The 20,851-nt window shown below is 32.7% G+C and overlaps 1 protein-coding gene across 1 annotated transcript in view; it reads right to left on the bottom strand.

Annotated features, from left to right (window-relative positions):
- The window catches only part of LOC145296058 (monocarboxylate transporter 2-like), a 166,654-nt gene that overhangs the window by 2,213 nt on the left and 143,590 nt on the right, over positions 1-20,851 (bottom strand). Inside the window, exons 5-7 of the mRNA XM_080142125.1 lie at positions 8,782-8,934; positions 5,654-5,949; positions 2,147-2,322 (exon numbers count right to left, since the gene is read on the bottom strand). Of these exons, the coding sequence (XP_079998251.1) occupies positions 2,168-2,322; positions 5,654-5,949; positions 8,782-8,934 (604 nt within the window). The 3' untranslated portion in view covers positions 2,147-2,167. The remainder of the gene's footprint in view (positions 1-2,146; positions 2,323-5,653; positions 5,950-8,781; positions 8,935-20,851) is intronic.

Here is a 20,851-nt window from a genome sequence, read left to right as displayed (position 1 = left end):
TGATTTTGCAAAATGATTTTGCGTGAAAATATGCTGCAATTTTCAATATCAATTCATTGAAACCTCTTTACCTGTAGCAATTTTTTGATGTTTGTAAACAGCAAGTAGTTGTTGGGAGTCAGATTTGAAGAATAGGGTGGGTGAGGAAGCAATTCAAAGTACAGTTCATGTAGTTTTTGCCAACGTTGCAATAAACTTGTGACATGCTGCATTGTCTTGATGAATGAAAAAAATTTTCTTCTTCATTTGTAGCCATTAAAAAAAAAATATTCCTTCAAATACACCAATAGTGCTATATTTGCTATTAATGGTTCTTTTTTTCTCAAGACAATCAATAAACATCTTAAAATATGAAAGTCAAAACCCTACTTGATGATGTTTACATATTTAGTAATTTTGAACAAATTTCATCGGCTGCCTCTTTTTTTTCAGCCGATTAGATTCTAGAGAGAAATGGTGGATCCATGTTTCATCCATTGACAGATTTTGATGCAAAAAAAATTATTTGACTATTCAGGCTGTTGTTTCACCAGCCTGAATAGTCAAATAAGTTTTGTTTTTGATCAACAGTCAATTAATGTGATACTCACTTTTTTTTTTTTTACATAGGCATCACCACTTATAAAGGCCCAGGCGCCACTCAAGGAAAAGGGTTAAAGAGTGTACAGTAGTCAATTGGACAATATAGTAATTGTCAGTAATGGAAATTCAGTAAATTTGTTAACTTAAGGGGAACGGCTCATCAAGAACTTGTTTACATTGGACTTGAAGACAACCATATTGTAGTCAGCTGGAAAGCAGGAAAACGGAAGACAGTTCCACAAGCGTGCAGTTCTAAGAAAGAAGCTTTGTTCATGGAATCTACGTTTAGGTTTAGGCACAGATAAAGAGTGGGGGGAATTATTTATAGTGTTTTCAGCTAGACAAATGTTTCTTGTGAAAGTTTGGCGAAGGGGGACCATAGATTGAAGCTCAGTCGAGTACTTGCCATGAAAATAACGATAAAGCAAAGACAAACTCGCTACATCTCTTCTGTGAGAAAGAGGCCGCAAGGAAGAAAAAAGGACATCTCCTATGAGGCTACAAAGTCTATTTGAACACGGTTTTCTCATTGACAAAATACTTTCTAATATCTTCAACTCCTATGCTATCTAATGTAACTACAATTTACAATTGGCCAATTTGTGGACTTTTTTTATGTATTTCAAGAAAACTGCCAAATTTGAGTGACCTTAGCATTCAGTATCATTTATGTCTGTATGACCGCATTTAAAGTCAGCATACCACCACTTAAATCTATTTCAATAAGGTAAACATTAAATTGCGCCCAATAAGCAAAAATATAAAATCAAGTCAAATAAGGCAAAAAATGAAATTTAACACAATAAGACTAAAAGCTGCATACAATTAGAAAGCTGAATGGGAAATCTGATTTAAATCGAATATAAAAAATATTAAATTAAATCAAATATTTTGTTTGAATAATATTTATTTTCACGAAATTTGTCTTAGTAATTTTTCTGAGTTCATTGTGAAATAATTTCATGCAAAATTTCTAGAAAACCTAATAAATTGATTCAAATCAAACAAGATTTTTTTGATTAACGCTGCAGATCAAAATAAAAGTGTTTTTTTTTTGTTTGTTTTTTTTTTTAAAATGAACGAAATCACTTGAATCATTTGTTAATTTCAGTATTTCAAGTAAGTATTAAATAAGTAATTATCTGAAAATCTTTTGCCGACTGGAAATAAATATTAAAAAGTGTTAGATTTGTAGTTGCCTTTCAATATAAACTGCAAAATATACAAACAAGAGAAGACCAAGCAGGCTTCACACAGATTGAAATAATCTGCTGATTTTGTTGAAACGGATTATAGAGATTACAATAAAAAAAAAAGGAAGATTTTTAATGTTTTTGTTGTTGTAGTTTTTTTTTCATGCAACTTTCAAGTATTCAAAGTTGCCACTAAATATATTTACTCGACTCAACTTGATATCTACTCTAACTTTGCCAGACATAGCGAATAAAAATTAAATTGTGAAACACTCGCGAGTGTGCAAAACCAGCGAATTTCAAAATCAAAGTCTTTTTTTTTTTTAAGATGAAAAAAAAAAATATTGTGTGTAACAAGAGAAATATCTTACCTTTGATAATGGTTGAATCTTTTATACTGGAACATCTGTGTTTTTCCTAGTGAATTTGCAGTAATTTGTGAAGAAAATAACATACATAACACTTGCGACTATTGAAGCTACTAAACTGACCGAACCGGATGCCATAAATGTGATTCTATAATTCCCTGTTAAATCACGGATCATTCCTAAAAAACAAAAATATAAAAGAAACAAAATATTATGACTTCAAAATAATTTTGCAATTAAAAATCTGCTTTCATGGTTCCTTATAATCCCAATCTCATAAAAGGAGACATTTTCGTTAAAAAAAAAAAGAAGAAAGCTCATCTTCTTGGTGGATTTTGATAGATAGTTTTTTTTTTTTTTTTTTTTTTTTTAACTAGCTGTATCGACCCAGCATTGCCCTGGATGTAATGAAGTCATTTTAATTTTTAATTTTCTTTGTTTCACATTTTAAAAACTCATATAGAAAAAGAAATAAAATTTTAGTTGTAAAGAAAACAACTTTTTATATGATCTTCATTAAAAAGAAAATTAGTTACTCCTCTTGGTGATTTTGATTTTTCAGCCATAATCGAAAATTGTTTTCATTTTGCTAGCTGTTTGAACAGGTCTACATACTGTATTTTTTTTTTTTTTTTACATAGGCATCACCATATTATCAAGGCCAAGAGGCCACTCAAGGATAACGGTTAAAGAGTGTACAGTAGAAATTGGACAATATAGTAATCATTAGTAATGAAAATTCGGTAAATTTCGCTACTATTTTAATCAAACTGTAGCGAAATACATAATTATAGTGCCAATAACATGGTGTGTGTGTATGACATTTACCCCGAGTATGTTGAAGCAGATGCCTCTAAAGGAAAAACTGTCAAGGGAATATTAAATTCATAAGGGGTCCCAAGTCGCATGTATATCCCCGTGAGGTACTGTTAGGTTTTTGCAGTTCTTGCAGAGAGATGTCAAAGTTCCTCTACATACAGCGCCTGGTATTCCCAAATGGTCACGCATCTGATACTGAACAGGTTTAACATAGCTTAATTTCAATGAGAACTGGTGTGTCAACATGATCATGCTGGATATCAATAACATAGTACAACAATAACAAATGAAAATTGGCTAGTCAGAATCAAAGTTTAACATGTCAACATAAATGCTATTTAGGTCTAACTTTTAAAATGTCACATATGTTAGATTTTACTTATTACAAGTGTCGCCATCCTGCTTTCCTTTGTGTTAAACTACAACATCACAAACCGTTCACTATTCTGAAATGTTTGCTGTTTTGTGACTTGTCGCATTCACTCAGACATCAAAATGAGTGTTTTATGCTACTCTAATCTCATATGAAGGCAAGTAGAATGCCAACACCTGTAATAATCTAATATATAAAGTTATCTTGTCAGATTTTTTATATTAGACCTAAGTAGCAATACATCTAACAAATTGATATTGACTAACTGGCAATTTCTTCCTTTTTATTCTTTCAGTATGTTATTTACACTAATGAAGTGTAATTCTTTTTAGTTTCTTTATGAAAATAATTATTCCAGTAAAGATTATTACAATTGAGATGATTTCAAGTAGTGACGGAAAAGGTATATAAGGCTAATAAAGATAAAAATATGCTTATCTCCCTTACATTTTTAGCTTTTATTTTGCCATCTCTTCATAACTTAAACATTATTTTTCTTTATTGATTTTTTTTAATTTAAAAATTTAAACTAAAACTAATATATATTCTCTCCAGTACCTGAGTCAATTTTCATCTTTCTCTAGATTTTACAAAGAAAAATTAGCTGTTTTGAGAGCAGATGCTTATATGTAGAAACAACTACTATGCTTGTAGAACTTAGACTATAGTAAGTGAACAGTAATTGCTTTGCATGAACAGTATATTTTTCCATCGGAAAGCAACTCTTTATCAACATACGAAATTCAGACTTTTCCGTTGTTTTGAAAATTTGTAACAGCAGCTCACTTAATTTGTAACAGCAGCTCACTTAATTTGTAACAGCAGCTCACTTAATTTGTAACAGCAGCTCACTTAAATAACTATAATTTGTAAAAGCATAATGTAACGTTGGTTAACAAGTTATTCATGTTTGTATGCTTAATATTGCCCAATATATTGAGGATTCAATATTAACACATTCAAATCATTGTTCTCATCTTTAATGCTATTCTCACAATATTTTGGCCGATGTAACTTCCAACCTTCTTCAGATGCATCTTATCAAATTCCGGAATCTTGATGTTCAACTTGCAAATCTGTACGGAATTTTGAATCGAATTAGTTTGCCCTCTAGTGTGCAGGTAGAAATCTTAAGCTATTGTATGCTTAGTATCACTCTGCGTTGAGCATTGGACTTTCAGCCTCGAGAAGAATGTCATCTAAGAATGATTATTACTTAGCACTTTAGTTGTTATGCCACGGGTTCTTTGAAGTTACATCACCCAAAAGTTTTTCAGAATAATATCTAAGATGAGAACAATAGTTCAAAAATTCCAAATAATACAAACTATCAATCCTCATCACAAAATTTCCAATGCATAGACATTTTTTTATCGATATGACATATTTAAGTGTGAAACTGCACTTCCATCGAGAAATCTGTAGACATTCACCCAAAATAGCAGGTAAATGTCTGCTATTAAACGCGGATTCCATGAACAAAGCTTCTTTCTTAGAACTGCACGCCTGTGGAACTCTGTTCCGTCTGCCTGCTTCCCACCGGACTACAACTTGGATGTGTTCAAGTCCAACGTTAACAAATACCTAATGAACCGCCCCTTTAAGTGAACACTTCATCAAATCTCCACACTAACGTAATGTACTTGCAATAACCCTTCTGGGCCTTGATAAGTGGTGATCACTGTGTAAAAAAGAAAAAAAAAAATCCACAGGATTTGCTTGCTCTGCAATGTTTACTTAACTTATTCGTAATTGACGTTTCTGAATTTTTGAGATGAGGATTTGTTATGCGTATGATTTGGATTAATTAAATTACTGTCCTCATCTTGAGTATGAAGGTCGGTGGTTACATTGACCGAAACGTTGTGAAAATCACACTCAAGATGAGAACAGTAGTCCGATTAATCCAAATAATACGAATTATTCATAATTTTTATGCTTAGTGTTGCCCCATATTGAGGATTCAATCTTCACCCTCTTGTCACCTAGAATTGATTATTACTAAGCATTTATATCGGTTGTGTCACGGGTCTTAACGAGAATAACATTCAAGATGAGAACAGTAGTTTGAAAAATCCAAATAATGTAAATTGAAGCAAAGTTATTCAAAATCATTATGTAACATCGTTTGTACAATAACATAGAAGCAGTGAAATAAAATAATGCGATATTTTGTAAATGAAAGCAAATCTAACAAAAGCTGTAATTAAATGTCCTTGTTGATTTTATGTTAGTAAGCATTTAACAAAAAAAAAAACAAAAAAAAACGAAACTACGTTTGATAATTGTCCAAAAACAGATCCAGATTTTGTACTCACCTCCAATGGGTCCTGCAATAATGGTAAAAATGCCAATAAATGTCTGCGAGATTCCAAGAGCAATTGGATATTGATCCTTGCCAACAATCTGCAGACACAACACAGGAATTATAGCATTACGAATGCCAACAAAAAGACCCCAAAGCGATATGAGGCCTATAAAGGTATTGAACTGTAGAGAAGCAAGTGGTGTCAAAAGCAGAAGGACACTGCCAATTGTTCCCGCAATGAAAAAGAGGACAACCTGTGGTGGACGGATCCATTGTGGCAGAAGTAATAAAATGCCAACCAATCCTCTACAAAGAAATAAAATGAAATATACAATCTATTATTATACTAAAGATGAGTTAATCAAGGTTTGTTTCCCAGAGGCTCTTTTCCCTATGTATTTTAATCACGCAAAATATATGCTAAAATATTCCTCGGTTTTGGAATTTAATTAGATTTGATAAAAAAACAACTTGATTCCCCTTCTCTCTCTCTTTCTTTCTCTCTCTCTCTCTCTCTCTCTCTCTCTCTCTCTCTCTCTAGCAGTCAAAGCTAATAAAGAAAGGAAAGGGTAAAAAAATTGGAATAAACAAAAGGGAATATAATCATTATCATCATTATTGGACAGCTTTAAGGAATTGACTTCCAAAGTAACTAAAAGTCATGTCTTTATTTCTTCCTCTTTCTCTCAAGTCTATCCTTATCACTTCCTCCCATGTTTCCATTCGCCTTCCTCTGCGAACGGTACCTGCTACCTCAACTGTTCTACATCTACTAACTCAAGAATCCACTCTCTCAATGTGGTCATAGCATCAAAGTCTCCTGTGCTGTACACATCTTCCTATACTGTCTAGATATAATCTTCCAATGAACTCATTAATTCTCGGTCTATTTTTCAGACTCACATTACACATACATCACATCATTTTCATATGCAACGCATGTCCTCAATTCTCACTGACGTTACGGTAGCCCTCTGCTGATGTCAGGTTCCTGTAACTTATTCCATCTACTTCTAAATTCAGTTCCTCCTGTGTTCCAATATTATCACAAAACTAACAAAACTTCTGAACACCTAAATAAACTCACATTCCAAATATACTTTCTCCACATCTGAGTTCTCATTCATCTTGATTGTCTTACACGTCTTGCACACAAACTGCCTATTATTATTATTATTATTATTATTATTATTATTATTATTATTATTATTATTATTATTATTATTCCTACCTATAATTCCATTTGAGCATAATAAAAGTAATAAAAGAAGTAAAAAAATAATAAAACAAATAATAAAACAAGTAATAAAACAAGTAAATCCCTAGGGATTCTTACAACACCACCCTCTCCTTCTGCATAACAAATAATAAAACAAATAATAAAACAAACAAAACAAATAATAAAACAAATAATAAAACAAGTAATAAAACAAGTAATAAAACAAACAAAACAAGTAATAAAACAAATAATAAAACAAATAATAAAACCAGTAATAAAACAAATAATAAAACAATAAAACAAATAATAAAACAAGTAATAAAACAAATAATAAAACTATAAAACAAATAATAAAACAAGTAATAAAACAAATTAAAAAAAACAATAAAACAAATAATACAACAAATAATAATAATAAATAATAAGTAATAAAACAAACAAAACAAGTAATAAAACAAATAATAAAACAATAAAACAAATAATAAAAAATAATAAAACAAATAATAAAACAAATAATAAAACAAACAAAACAAGTAATAAAACAAATAATAAAACAAGTAATAAAACAAGTAATAAAACAAGTAATAAAACAAATATTAAAACAAATAATAAAACAAATAATAAAACAAATAATAAAACAAGTAATAAAACAAGTAATAAAACAAATAATAAAACAAATATTAAAACAAACAATAAAACAAATAATAAAACAAGTAATAAAACAAGTAATAAAACAAATATTAAAACAAACAATAAAACAAATAATAAAACAAATAATAAAACAAATAATAAAACAAATAATAAAACAAATAATAAAACAAATAATAAAACAAGTAATAAAACAAATAATAAAACAAATATTAAAACAAACAATAAAACAAATAATAAAACAAATAATAAAACAAGTAATAAAACAAGTAATAAAACAAATAATAAAACAAATATTAAAACAAACAATAAAACAAATAATAAAACAAGTAATGGAATAAATAATAAAACAAGTAATAAAATAAGTAATAAAACAAGTAAATCCCTAGGGATTCTTACGACACCACCCTCCCCTTCTGCATAGCAAATAAGATTTTGTTTGTTATGCTATTTTTTTTTTAATTATCATAGCCATTCAAGATTTACAAAAAAAACAATGCACAGAATTTGCTTTTGAATTTTTTCAAATTTCGAACGTTGCAGCGTAATTCATTCTTATTTTCTTTTCAACTATTAATAAAAGGTTAAACTGGCTGACTTGTTCACATGGAAACTAAATGCATTCTAGTGAACTTAATTTTTTAATTTAATAATTGTTTAATAGGATTTAATACTTTACATTATTGTATTTTTCCCCCAATTAAATCTAGTATATTATAGGTAGATGTGTGCAGAAAAGGAGATTTTGTTGATTTGGTCACATTGTAAGAATGAGTGTGAATTATTGAATTAGTAGATATGGAACAATCAAGGTCGTAGTGTCAGTTGGAAGACGAATAAAGTATGGATTTGAAACTAATAAAGTCAATTTCTAAAAGTTGTCCAATACATGCCAGCATAAAAACGTTAAACAGAAGATAGTGATGATGTTAGCTGAAACAACACAGAGGAGGCGAGAGAAGTATATAGATAACTAAAAGATGGGTAACTTATTCAGTTAATTATCAATTACAGCTAAGTATCTTTATTACAATAGAATGTTTTTAAAACATAACTCAATCTCAGAACTAAAATATATTTTAATTAAAATGTATACAGAAACAAACATTGATTAATTCATATTTAATATATTAGATATGTATATATAAACTGAAAATGAAAATATTAGAAGTTGAAATGAGGCTATAGTTTTATATAACAAATACCCAATGGGACATAATAAGTAAAAATAAAACAAAACACATTTAGGTATGATGGGAAGTATTATTTACCTGGCTAGCATTGCAAACACGGCTTGGAGAGTAAGAATAAGCACACCTACATCTCTGTTGTAGCCTTGTTCAAGGCAAAAATCAACAAGCATCACAAACATTGCACTAATTGAACTGTTTATTATACTGTGATATACCATGATGAGAAGGAATCTGCAATGAAATCAAATAAAGGAATAACATTTCTATAGAAATCAATTAGAAATCACAATACAAATAGCATTTAATTATATACGTAATATAATTATAGAAATGGTTGTATAATTTATTATATAATTAAATAAGTCATTATATAAATTATCATATAATTCACCAGCAGCATCTTGTCGGTGTTGCTCGAAAAAATTGAGTAACTCAAGAAACCCCTGCTACCACCTCCTTTTTTCCTTCGTTTTTTTTTTTTTTTTTTCATAGTGATTATATTTACAAGTATACAAGCATATTTATGCTTTCGTTTTTTTTTTTTTTTTCAACAATTAGTGTTTCGTTTTCATGACAGTATACAAGCACATTTGTGTGTTTCGTTTTTTATAATAAGTATACAAGCACATGCATGTGTTTCGTTTTTTATAACAAGTATACAAGCACATGTGTGTGTTTCGTTTTTTATAACAAGTATACAAGCACATTTGTGTGTTTCGTTTTTATAACAAGTATACAAGCACATGTGTGTGTTTCGTTTTTTATAACAAGTATACAAGCACATTTGTGTGTTTCGTTTTTATAACAAGTATACAAACACATTTGTGTGTTTCGTTTTTTATAACAAGTATACAAACACATTTGTGTGTTTCGTTTTTATAACAAGTATACAAACACATTTGCGTGTTTCGTTTTTTATAACAAGTATACAAACACATTTGTGTGTTTCGTTATGGATAAAACAATTCACACAGTTTTCCAGAGCATCAAAGGAGAAGCCTGTGCTGTTGATTGTCGATGGTCATGCAACACACACTAAAAGCGTGGAACTGATTGACATTGCAAGAGAACATGGTGTCATTCTTTTGTGCCTTCCACCACACTGCACGCATCATCTGCAGCCCTTGGATGTAGCTTTCATGAATCCGCTCAGCACATTCTATGACCACCAGGTTCGGATTTGATTGTGTGAACACCCAGGGCATGTGGTGACCCAATTCCAAATCGCAACCCTTTTTGGTCGAGCATACCTGCAGGCAGCAACAATGTTAAATACAATCAACGGCTTCAAGACTTCAGAAAGATGGCCCTTGGACAGAAGCATCTTTACTGATGCTGACTTCATTGCATCTGAAGTAACATATATCCCTGTTGTTGCTGATGACCTCAGCCTCCAGCCCACCCTCTCACCCTCCAGCCATCCCCCTGCCTCAACCGCCAGCCTCCCTCTGCTTCAACTTCCAGCAATGCCACCATTTCAGCCTCCAACCTTCCCACCACCTCAGCCTGCAGCCTTACCACTACACCACAAAAACACAAGGAATCAGTATTTGGCATTTCCCCACAATCCCTCATACCCTTCCACAAAGCAAAAATTACTAAACGAGTGTCGCGGCAGAGATGGAAGACTGCTATTATCACATCTTCTCCCTATAAAAAGTCTCTGATGGAGAAAAAGGAAAAGGTGCTGTCAAAGACTCAAACCAAGGGTAAAGGCAAAGGTGTCAGTTCAGCCAGAAAACATCTTTCTTCATCCCAGAGCCAGTGCCAGGAAGAAGATACACAGTGCTTGTACTGTGACGGACTGTACTCTGAGAGTGCAGAAAGCTGGGCAGCCTGTCAAGGGGACTGTAGGAAATGGGCACACTACAGTTGTGCAGGTCTAGACGAATGCAACAAGACCCCCATCTTCATTTGTGAGCTCTGTGAAGACTGACTTATTCAGACCAAGATCCGTCTCGTTTTGCCCCAAGCTTGGGAGGAAACGGGACAATACAGTTATCTGAATAAATCATCTGTATTTCTTTTGAAAATAATTTCTCATCTTTTTTTGTTGTGGCATTGTTTTCCAATACTTTGAATGTTCAATACAAAGAATATGGTTTATATGTCAATGCTACCTTTGATTCGACAGTTCTTTTTCCCTTAAGTATCTCGTTTTGCCCCAGGTTCCCCTAAAAGTACATTCATGGTTTATTTGTTTTTGTTTTGTTTTTTGCAGCAATTAGTGTTTCATTTTTACAAGTATGCTAGAACATTTGTGTGTTTCGTTTTTTACAAGTATACAAGCACAGTTATAGTTTCGTTTTTTTTTTTCAGTAATTAGTGTTTCGTTTTTTACAACAAGTATACAAGCACATTTGTGTGTTTCGGTTTTTACAACAAGTATACAAGCACATTTGTGTGTTTCGTTTTTTTACAAGTATACAAACACATTTGTATGTTTCGTTTTTTACAGTAAGTATGCAAGCACATTTGTGTGTTCGCTTTTTTTTTCAACAATTAGTGTTTCGTTTTTTACAACAAGTATACACGCACATTTGTGTGTTCGCTTTTTTTTTCAACAATTAGTGTTTCGCTTTTTACAACAAGTATGCAAGCAGATTTATGTGTTACGTTTTTTACAAGTTTACAAGCACATTTGTGTTCCGTTTATAAGTTCGTATCTCTTTAACTTTTTAACTTTTCTCTTTTGATTAAATCGAGAAATGATGGCATCCAAAACATTTTTCTTTTGCACGCACTGATATTTTTTGTTGCAACAATTTGGTTCACATAATAATTTTATCTCTTTAATCAATTATTATTTTACAAAATATGCAATGTGTGTATTTATTTCGTTTTTTTCTTTTTTTTTTTTAGGAGGGAGGGATCGTTATCCAATTATCTTTGGATTAATTCTACAACCTATGACGACCGAAACATTGTGGTTGTCAGACCCCCCCCCCCATATTTAAAAAAAAAAACTACAGAAAAGTGTTTATGATGTTGTACACACCGGTGATGGAAAGAAAGGGTCATATTCGAAAAATTATGTAAATTGATCAAGTATTTTTATTCTTATAAAAAATCATTTTAAAATGATTTTAAGCGATTAATGGGAAATCGTAGGTATTACAAGGCTGATTTAGTAAGTTTGAATTATTCTTGAGTTATCCCGATTTGTTTCTTCAAGATGGTAACGCGAGACAGTTCTTTCTCACTGACTCATACAATTTGATTTTCTTAGTTACAAATATAACTTATAAATTTATGTGATTTTTAGAATATTACATTTTTCTTTCCATCACGAGTACGTACGTCGTACAACTTTTTTGTTGTTTTTTTAATATAGAGGAATTTTGGACAAGAACCCAAAACATTCCTGCATATTTACGTGTGCTGAATTTGATAATATGCATTACTGTATGATTGTTTGCTAATTTGATAACATTTGTTTCTCTCTTCAAATAGTTTCAATTTAATTAAAATTTTATTTTTACAAATGAAAACTCTTAGTTAACACTGATTAACTACAGCCAGTTATACAATTTATTACATGATCATAAAAGTTATAATAAAAACATCCTATAATTATATAAATCAGTTATAATAACATAATTTTATAAATCAGTTATAATATATAATACAATTCATTATTTAATTCATGTAAAATATAATCAAAAACTTATCTGGAATTATATAAACTGTAAAATAATTATATGAATCATATACTCGTATAATTCATTATATGATTTATATATAGGTCACAAATGATTCATTATCTAAAAATCATATAGAAACCATCTTAATAATGATAAAACTCGTCCGGGCTTGCTTGCAGTTTTGTCTTCTACGATCGGGGCGATTGCATCTTCTAAAATAGGGATGACAGGTGAATTCAAACAAACACACACACATACACATGGGAGTAGTTCAGAGGCTAAGGAATGAGGGTGGCGAGTTGTATGTTTTGGTTTCGATTCTAGGCCCCATGTCATATTCATATATATATATATAATATTTTTATTTATATAGACAAATATTACATAGTCGCTACACGGAAATGCTAATGTTTCAGACAAATGGTCAGTCAGGGCCACAAGTCTTCGTCAAGTGAGGTAATAAAGTTTACGTTCCACTGAAGAAGTCTGGTCCTCAAATGAGAGAATTGAAGAAATATATTTTGCTCTCCCAACAAAAGGTGGGGGGACTTGTAAATTCACCCTTGTCTGTTTGTCTGTTTGTCTCTCTGCACTTTTCTCAATAACTACGCCTTGGAATTTTTTGAAATTTTGCACAAACATTAAAAATGATATGAGTAAAAAAGTAACAGAACGGATTTTCCGGAAAAACCTTCTGGGGGTGCCTAGGGGTTAAACGTGCTAAAATTAACACTTTTGTGCTTATTAAAAAAAAAACTGCTGCTTTGGATTTTTATAAAACTTTCTGAAAAGTTGTAACTAACTGATTTATATATAATTTTGTTTGTCTATACTTCACGATTACTCTTGGGTGTGCGCCGGAGGCTCTTGTAGGGCTAATAAAAACACTCCATTTTTTTTTTTTTTAACTATTTTACCATATTTGTCCAAATTTTTCTGTGTATGTCTATTTAGCAGTTTTGCATGGTGCTGAACTTAAATTTAAAAATGTTAGGGACTTTTGGGGCTAAATGGGGGGGAATGATGGACTTAGTGATTTCTTTATTTTTGCATGGTGCAGAACTCAAATTTACATACGTTAAGGCCAAAAACTGCACCGTTTGTTCATCTTTACCAGGATTTGATGTCCCCTGAGGACTTTTGGGGATAATGGGGGGGGGGGGATACTGAACACCCATTTTTTTACGCCTTGTTCACTGTGCACTCACGGGGCACCATGCATGCTTCACTTGTTTTAATTAAAACGTTCATATCAAGAGGAATGGGGTGAGGGGTAAATGACATTTTAGACACCATACATTGAAATCGACAACAGAAAGAGACGGCACAACTTAAGAAAAGAAAAAAAAAAGAAAACGAGAGGAAAGACGAAAAAGGAAGGGCGGGTCAGTGTGGTTACAACGTTAAGATGTGGAAGGGAATGAACGTAGTTGAGTTATCTATGAAAGACGGGATTGGATGGTGTCAAAACAAGAAATCTGTTCTGAACAAAATATGTCGTCGTCGTCGTCGTCGTCGTCGTCCTCATCACTTGTTACCGTACTGGTATTTTTATTTTTTAATTTTAATTTTAAATTTCATGGTGGAAAATATTACTTATTATTAGCAAGACTGAAGAAAATGTAACTAATAATCTATGCATACAGATTTTCATGTCTTATTAATTGAAATAGATGTATTTCTATGCATGAATATATGTGTGCACATGTATGTTTGTGTGTATATGCATCTGTATATACATGTGTGTGTATATGTTTAGGTGTAAGTTCTATGTATGCATATATCTGTGTCCACCCCATCTCTTTTTTTAACTAACTTCTTCCCTTTTCAATATATATTTTGCTCTTTTTTATTGAGCACTCTTAATAACCTCATTTTTTATTCACGAGTTTTCCCTCCTGAATGTGTGTGTGTGCGTGTGTGCGTGAGTATAACATGGTTGTTATGCTTGAACCGTGTTTGTTACAGTTCAAACCTCCATCGGACCCTCGCCCTCCCGTTGTATGGTATCGTCGAAAAGGAACAAATAAACAAAAATAAATCCGATTCAGCTTTTCTTTTTGTTTTAGCAAAAGGCATTTATTACTATTACTTTCCAAACAATGAGTGTTTCTTTTTTCTTTCTAACTGTTGATTTCATATGCCATGAGATTAACAAAACCTTATCGCCTCGACACCAGCTTAAAAGTCCCTCGCTGCCACTGCGGAGCAACACAACCATTTCACCTGCTCGTGTTTTTTCTTTCCTGACCTGACATTGGCATCAGCCAGTCATTTCTCACACTTCTTAATCTTCATATCTGCTTTTTCGGTTGCTGTTGCTAATATCTTAACAAGCCAACTATCCTACAGCTCCTGCTGATATTTTCCCATGCGCATTCTATTATATATATATATATATATATATATATATATATAATTATTTTCTACTATAATAATTAAATACCTACATCCTTTCATCCTTTCTGGAATCTTCAGTGCAGGGTGTCACGATTAATACCAGTCAAACGATTCTAACCCCGTATCACGAGACATCTCTGGCTCGATTAGCGGAGACCTAATCCATTCGGCTACTATTAACCGCTTGAAATAACGTTGAATTTTAAACATGTTAATTTGTAATGTTCATTTACGTCAGTCAGACAGTGATCTAATCGTTATACGATGATCTACGCATAAGAGCTAAATTGACCGACTTTAATTCAACTGAAAGTGCTCAACGATAAGAAAATATATATATATATATATATATATATATATATATATATATATATATATATATATATATAGTAAGTTATGAAATATATATGGCGATTAAGCCTGAAGAATCCTAGAGTGGATGAAACATGGAATATTCTGTGTAGCTTAATCGCCATATATATTTTATAACTTACTAACTGGCTCTACCTATGTATTGAGCACTGTTGAAGTAAATACTTAAAGTTTACGCATAAATTTATACTTTCGTATATTAATTTATGTGAGTAAATGAAGTGTATATATATATATATATATATATATATATATATATATATATATATATATATAGTTTTGATCTCCCCACTATAAGTAGGTTCAATAATATAATTGATAGAGAATTGTCTCTCTAATAATGAATATGTCATCTGCATGAATTAATGCAGTGAAAACTAAGATTCTTTCCTTTCTTCATAATCGCTCTGACCCTACACAGGCCATAATTAAAATGAATGGTTCTTGTCTTGTCTTGACAAGCTTCTGAGACTGACCTTCACTCCTGATCTGAAATGGAACACATACATCAAATCTGTCGCCAAGATCACTGGTAAAATGGCTGGATCACTCTACTGCTCCAGTAAGCATCTCACTACCGATGCACTTTTCTATCTGTATAATAGCCAGGTACACCCTAAAATGGAATACTATTCCCACATCTGGCCAGGAGCTGCTTGGCACACCTGATCCTGCCTTGGTAAAATTCAAAACCGGCATTGAAACCTATTACATGATGCTCTTTTCTCTTCCCTGCAACTTCTTTCCCACAGAAGAGACGTTGTGAGCCTGTCTGCTCTATCACTATTTTCATAGCACGTGCTCAATCGAACTCCAATCTATAGTCCCCCTCCCCCACCTTGTCAAACTTTCACAAAAAACACCTGACTAGCTACATAATTTTCCCCACTCTCAATCTGTGCTTAAAGCTAAATGCAGATTCCATGAACAAAGTTTCTATCCTAGAACTGCCCACCTTTAGAACACTGTTCTGCTGGCATGCTTCCCGGTTGAATACAACATTCAGATCTAATGTAAACAAGTTTCTGTTAGTCCGTCCTCATAAATAATCAAATTATACCCATTTTACACCGTAAGTGATTATTACAGCACCACCTTACATCCATTAACACTTATCCTTGAGTGGCCTTCGGGCCTTGATAAGTGTTGAATCCCAAGTAAAAAAACGTATCTTACAACCGGGTAATACTGGACAGCCTGCTAGATTAATTCCAAAAATCAAAATATATATAATTATATATATTATATGAACATATCTAGGGTCATATCAATCATCATATCATATAATAATACATAATGCATAATGTATTTATTAGGTTGGTGCAAAAATAATGTTGTTTTTGATGTTCAACTTATGTATAAAAAACGATATTATTTTTGCACCAATCTAATATCTTATATTATTCATCATATTCATTATATAAAGCATGTAATTTAAGGCGCATAAAATTCATTATATGAAAATCACATAGAAACTATATAATTATATGAAAATCATATAGAAACTACATAATTATATGAAAATCATATAGAAACTACATAATTATATGAAAATCATATAGAAGCTATATAATTATACGAAAATCACAAAGAAACTACATAATTATATGAAAATCACATAGAAACTATATAATTATATGAAAATCATATAGAAACTATATAATTATATGAAAATCATATAGAAACTACATAATTATATGAAAATCATATAGAAACTATATAATTATACGAAAATCACAAAGAAACTACATAATTATATGAAAATCAGATAGAAACTATATAATTATATGAAAATCATATAGAAACTACATAATTATATGAAAATCATATAGAAACTACATAATTATATGAAAATCACATAGAAACTATATAATTATATGAAAATCACATAGAAACTACATAATTATATAAAAATCACATAGAAACTATATAATTATATGAAAATCACATAGAAACTACATAATTATATGAAAATAACATAGAAACTATCGGTCAGTTCGCAAGCTTCCTAGACCTTTTTCTATCCACTTCTCCTGAGCTATGCTCATGTTCCGTTCTATCTCCTCTGCGATCCTCCGACCACTGCGTTGTATCAGTTAAGATAAAAATGAAATATAATAAATCTGCAGACACACCTCTCCACCGTACTGTATAACAATACTCTATAGCTTCCGTACATTCATATCTGATCTCCCTCTCCATTCCATGTTTAAAAAGGATGTGTCCTCTATAGTATCAGATCTGACGGAATGGTTACTTGTAGGTATAGGCCAATTCATACCATCCAAAAAATTCTAACAAAAACCTCACATGCCATCGCACACAAAAATAACTTTTTCCATAGCTACCAACGTAATAGATGCACTGAAACTAAAGCTGCTTTCAGAACCGCCAGCAACCATTGTAAAAGAGTAATAAAAAATGCAAGAGAACTATATGCGCAATCCGTTAAGTCCAAAGTAGCTGAGCAACGGTTTGGTTCCCACCAGTTCTGGCAAATAGCAAACAGGATCTTGAACAGAAACGTGCGCTCTATCCCAACCATTATCAATGGACCAGAGGTCATCTCGACAGCATCCGACAAGGCCAAACTATTTGCCAAAAACTTTGCGGCAAATTCTACCCTGTGTGACGAAGGCCATCAACTCCCCGTATTCCCTCCTATAACAGACAACACGCTATGCAACATACAAATATCTGTGCATGAGGTCGCCAAGCTAATCAAGAACCTTGATTCCAGTAAAGCAACTGGTCCCGACAGTATTCGAATTATAGTGTTAAAAAGATTACAACCAGAACTTGCCCCCATACTTTCCAAACTGTTTAAGCGTTGCCTTAAGGAGAAGTGCTTTCCAACACCCTGGAAAACCTCATCAGTATGCCCTGTATTTAAGAATGCAGGTGATAAGTCATCCCCATCTCAGTACAGACCAATGAGTCTCCTTTGTGTCATGAGTAAGTTGATGGAATCCACAATAAATAGAGAAGTAGTCAACCACCTCAGCAGAAATAACCTTCTTAGCGACACGCAATATGGTTTCCGCTCTGCTAGATCTACAGCAGATGTGCTAACGGTTATATCTCATAGGATTAGCGAATCTCTCGACAAAGGCTTCATTTCTAGGGCAATTGCTCTCGACATATCAAAGGCCTTCAATAAGGTTTGGCATAAAGGCCTACTGCACAAGATTTCCAGCTACGGTATAACTAGAAATGTTTTCTCTATCATTAAATCATTTCTATCTGATAGGCTCATAAGAGTAGTGGTTGATGGGCAGAAATCAGAGGCCCACAGTATTAATGCTGGAGTCCCTCAGGGGTCCATACTGGGCCCAACTCTCTTCCTGATCTACATCAATGATTTCCCAAAACACATACTAAAATCTTTCGTTGACATCTATACTGATGACACGACCATCTATGGCAACACATCAAAGGCCGTAAATGATGATGTTCTCTCTGATTCTCTCTCCTCTGATCTTGAGCGCGTGGTACAGTGGGGAAAGAGGTGGCTGGTTACCTTTAATGCATCTAAGACCAAGCTCCTATCTCTACATTATAAACGCTCTGATCCCCATCTGGCATCAATTGAAATGGATGGCTCTCGTCTAAGGGAGGCCCCAGGATTTGATAAGCTCCTGGGTTTGACCTTTACACCTGATCTTAAATGGAACACATACATCAAGTCTGTGGCCAAGGTCGCTGGGAAAATGGTGGGATCCTTCTACCGCTCCAGAAGATATCTCACTAATGATGCAATTCTCTATCTATATAAGAGCCAAGTACGTCCAAAGATGGAGTACTGCTGCCACATCTGGGCGGGGGCTGCTAAAAACAGCCTATCCTGCCTTGACGGAGTACAAAATAGACTCCGTGGCTTGGTGGGGGATGCCCTTTTCTCTACCCTGCAACCTCTTTCCCACAGAAGAGACATAGCGAGCCTGTCATTGTTCTATCGTTACTTCCATGGCAGGTGCTCGTCTGAGCTTCATTCTCTGGTCCCCCCTCGCCAATCTTTCTCAAAAGACACCTGACTAGCTGAAAGCATCATCAATAATTTTCCCCACTCCCTATCTGTGCCTAAATCAAAACGCAGATACCATGAACAAAACTTCTTTCTTAGAACTGCACGCCTGTAGAACTCTGTTCCGCTTGCCTGTTTCGCTCCCGACTTCAACCTGGATGTCTTCAAGTCCAACACAAACAAATTCCTGATGAACCGCCCCCCCCCAAGTAATTCCCTCCTATAACATAATATATATAATACCAATTCTCCAATGCTATTGCTACACTATACCTTTGATTACTGTACACACAATAACCCTTATCCTTGAGTGGCCATTGGGCCTTGATAAGTGGTGAACTCCATGTAAAAAATTTAGCATAATATATAATTATATAGAACACAATCATGAAATAATTCAGAATATAATTCACATACAACATTATATTATCTGCATGTATACATGCATATAATTTTGAAAGATGCAGCGCAATGTCAACGAATATGCAATAATGGCGATGAAAGTTAAAAAGAAAACAGATATGAAAAAACAGAAAGTTAAATTTGTCCAAATAATATAAGCCGTAGCGTGAAGTGCAAATATTATTATTATTTGAAACGACGAAGAATACAAAACCTCGAAAATAAAACGAGAATAAAATTTGAAAATATTATACAATAAATATGAAGTACAACGTGAAACTAAAAGTAAAACTTGGAAATATAAAGTAGTACAATGAATATAAAACAGAGAAAATTGAAAATCTTATTGATATTTGTTGTGTCTCCTACAATTTTTGTATAAAACGGAAGTTTACACTTTAACATGCTAAACCGGATTGTTAAAAATACGTTTTCGTTGCACATTAACATCCAGTTAACAAAATATGATTAAAATAAACTCTGAGCTGTGAGCTGACTTTTGACGATATATAAACTTTGTGGCAGCTGAATCGCGATTCCGACGAACGTTAAAACGTAAAAGTTTCTAATCACTATTCTCTTTTTTTCTTCAATTTGTTGGAATTCGTTTTCTTCGTCACTTCCAAAAGCAAGTTTTACATGAATGTGTTAACTCAAATTATTTTCGACTTATGAAAATCGTTTCATGTCTTAAAAGTAAAAAATCTATCTAAAAACTAGTAAGCTGACATGAAATTAGAAACTGCTATAAAACAAACAGTTAAGAGTTAGAGAGACAGAATTCACCAACAGGATCTCAAGAACGTGTTCTCTATGACACCAAGGAGTACAAAACACAAAAAGTTACCACCCAGCTACTTTCATAATATTATGAAGAGAAATTATATTGATAATAAAAATAGTCCAAAGCGATTAAAATGTAATATCATAATTTGCATTTATTGACACCGGACAACTCAATTTCTTTTTTACAAGGGAATCACTATTTATCAAGGCCTGAAGGCCACTTGAGGGTAAGGGGTAATGAATATAAGGTGGTAGTGTAGTAATTGTTAATGGTTAAGTTGCATAGAATTTGGATTATTTAGGGGAATGGCTCAAGAACAAATTGTTTACATTGTACTTGAAGACTACTACAGGCTAACAGAACAGTGTTCCACAGAATAGAAGCTTTGTTCATGGCATCTGTATTTGTACTTGGGCACAGATAGAGAGAGAGGGGAATAGTTGATAGTGGTTGTAGATAGTCAAGTGTTTTTTTATGAAAGTCTGGCAACGGAGGAGGATCATAGATTGGAGCTCAGAC

This window comes from Euprymna scolopes, chromosome 16 (genome assembly GCF_053919585.1).
Source record: "Euprymna scolopes isolate OS-2025 chromosome 16, ASM5391958v1, whole genome shotgun sequence".
Taxonomy (NCBI): Eukaryota; Metazoa; Mollusca; class Cephalopoda; order Sepiida; family Sepiolidae; genus Euprymna; species Euprymna scolopes.
Note: the sequence above shows the minus strand (reverse complement) of the source record. Positions and strands in the feature narration are given on the sequence as shown.